The sequence below is a fragment of the Corylus avellana genome, chromosome ca4 (genome assembly GCF_901000735.1).
Source record: "Corylus avellana chromosome ca4, CavTom2PMs-1.0".
Taxonomy (NCBI): Eukaryota; Viridiplantae; Streptophyta; class Magnoliopsida; order Fagales; family Betulaceae; genus Corylus; species Corylus avellana.
In genome coordinates this window covers 24274802-24277728 of record NC_081544.1, presented here as the reverse complement: position 1 = coordinate 24277728, position 2927 = coordinate 24274802, and the positions used below count along the sequence as shown (strand labels likewise).

Sequence of the window (2927 nt, the reverse complement as noted above, 5' to 3'; positions counted from 1 at the left end):
AATTGCAGTTAACTCCAAGAACTACTCCATTAAAAGGTTAAAAACTGGATTTAGAGATGGACCCCAGTGGAAGCTACTGACCTTTCAAACTGGCTGAATAAGGACAAAGCATTGATGCGTGCAAGTTCTCGCCTGTCTTCCTCATCCCAGTTTCCGTGGTTACAATTACGCCACGCAAGTCCACCACATAAAGCACGTCCGACAGCAATCTAACTCTTAACACTTTGATCTTCTGCAACATTAACAAACAAACACATTCAAGTTTCTGACCAGTTCTTGGTTTGTGCTTCAAACGCAAAACGGCGAGCAGCATGGAAGCGGCGACCAGGTACGACGACGAGGAGATCAGAAATCAAATTGATACGATCCCAGTCACTGGTGATGGACTGTTAGATGCCGAGCCTCTTTTCGTTCTAGTGGAAAACATCCTTAAGCACACCGCCCCTATTCTTGATACTTTTTTGCTGGTACGCTTAATTATATATACTCCCTAGTCTTTTGGATTTATATTCATATGTAATGTGTTTGATATATTTACATCTCTCTCTGTGATTTCTAGTAATTTTATCAGTAAGTCAGAGCTGGTGGTAGCTTCTTTTAGTTTATTCTTTGTTTTTCGAAAGTTGTTAGAAAAAGTAAAGATAAAATGGAAAACAAAAGGCTCCTACAGTGCCCATTACAATATCTTTTTCTTTAAGAAATTATATATATATATATATAATAATTTTTGAAAATTCTTTAACAATTTTTCTATTTGATAATTAGTGCCTTTACTGCAGGGTACCCAAGCACCTACGGGAAAAATTGAGGACATGAACACTAGTGCCTCTTTTAGTTCACCCCTCTGTACACTTAAGCAGATTTCCTGCATGGTTAGTATTGAATTTTCTTTTGTTATTGCTTTGATTAAAGTACCTTCTATCATTGTAGGATAGATTCATAGATGAAACCCACCAGATACACATGATATTTTACCTTTCTGTTTTCCGATCCTCTTCTTCTTTTTTTTTTCCCCTATTCTGGTGTAACGCCACTATGACTGTCATTTTAATATGTTCAATTACATTAACTTTTGATAATGAAAGGAGAGTTGGCTAGATCAATTTATTCAAACGTTTTGATGAATTTTCATGCCTTGGTTGTGCAAAAATTTGTTCACACTCGTTAATAGCCTTTGGACTAATCAGGATGGGATTTGAGACTCGTTCAAAAGGATCTGTAATCAGACCCCTTACTTTATAATTCATCTATTTGACATCATATCTTACTGACTTTTAGTGCTGTCATAAAAATCTATAGAGGCCTACATCACAAATAAAGTACAAACTTTTCTTTAACATGTCTTGTACTTAAGATCGAGCTGATAAATATGTAATTTTAGATGGATTACAAGGCTCTGGGTGTGATAAATGCACACGAGACAACACTGTCAATACTTCACATGCTATCACACTACTCATGGGGGGCAAGGGCAGTGATGACCCTCGCAGCTTTTGCTTTGGGCTTTGGTGAATTCTGGATCCTCATGAGGATTCACTCATCTAATCAGCTCGCCAACTCATTGGCATTCCTGAAGGGACTACTTGTCTTGGCAGAGCCCCCAGGGCTGCAGAAACACAAGCAAGCACTTGCTGAACTTGTCAATCTGAACAAGGCCACATTGGAAGTGATAAGGTGCATTTTTGAGTTGCAGAAGCTTCCTAACTATGGTACAGAGAATGTGCCAGCATTGTCAAAAACCTTGGACCATGTCCCTGTGGATGTCTATTGGGTCGTTAGAACTGTTGTCGGTTGCTCTGCTCAGATGACTCGCGTCACTAATGATGAGTGAGTTGCTTATTTTGGGCAAGAATCTGGCTTTTGAATGAATAAAATTTTGCACCATTTCTAGATTTGTTCTTGTCATTACTCCAATTTCATTGGTTGCCCTGATTTCAGGGACCAATCAGTGGATCTATCCAGCTTGGCTCACAATCTTGACAGCATCCTCAACAATCTTAAGAAGCAACTAAATATTTGCAAACAACAAATAGGTTAGTTAGTTAGTTACTCATGAGTAACGAACTATGCCTGCCTGTGTGTTCCACATAGAACCCAATATGCTTCCTTTGCCTGGCAATGCCATGAAAAATGACTTGCTGATGAAAGATTGTGTTTAAATGCAGGGGAGACTGAAACGGAGGCTTATCAGACGCTCAGGAATTTATTTCAAATCCATCCCAAAATAGTGGAGGTTTTTAAGGCGCTGTGTTATGGCAAGAGTAATTTGCAGCCGCTCATTGATGGTTCTAATCATTTTAATGAGGTTTGCTCTGCATCATTCTACTTATAAGAAATGGTAAATTTAATCCTTTAATCAATACTTTTAACATTTTTTGAAATGAAATTTCATCCGAAAAGAGCTCGGTGCTACATATCGACAAACAAACAATGATAACTACACAACATACCATGTTTTTCCTATTTGGTGCTAACACCATAATTATATGGCACACGCAGGTTAACTTTGATGTTGTGCTGAAGCATAAATATGTGTTGTTGCTCATTTCGGGCCCAGATATGTCGGATAATGATCTTAGGACTCTCAAGCAGCTTCATAGAGAGATAGGCAATCGTGGTAAGATTGTTTGGGTTCCATTAATTGTGGGGCAGACGAGCATCGACATGGAAAGGATGTTTAGAAACCGAAGCTCCAAGGTGCCATTGTACCTTGTGCAGCAATTTTTACACTTACTACCAGGGATTAAGTTCATCAAGGATGAGTGGCACTTCAGGAATGAGCCTATTGTTGTGGTGATTAACCCGAAAGTGAGGGTAGAACACCGGATTTCACTCCGTCAGATAAAGGGAATCGACTCCTTTCCCTGTTTCAGAAAGAAAAACATTGATGTGATTGTCGATGGCATTTGTAGGTGTGCTTGTCAGTG

At 39.0% G+C, this 2927-nt stretch overlaps 1 protein-coding gene across 1 annotated transcript; it reads left to right on the top strand.

Annotated features, from left to right (window-relative positions):
- Positions 1-210: 210 nt before the first annotated feature.
- On the top strand, positions 211-2927 carry LOC132177561 (protein SIEVE ELEMENT OCCLUSION B-like; the record flags this gene model as incomplete). Its single annotated transcript, XM_059589934.1, is given in 6 exon segments — positions 211-467; positions 780-872; positions 1382-1827; positions 1939-2033; positions 2166-2305; positions 2500-2927. Coding segments are annotated over 6 exon segments (1358 nt in total), but the record flags the coding sequence as incomplete, so codon positions are not given.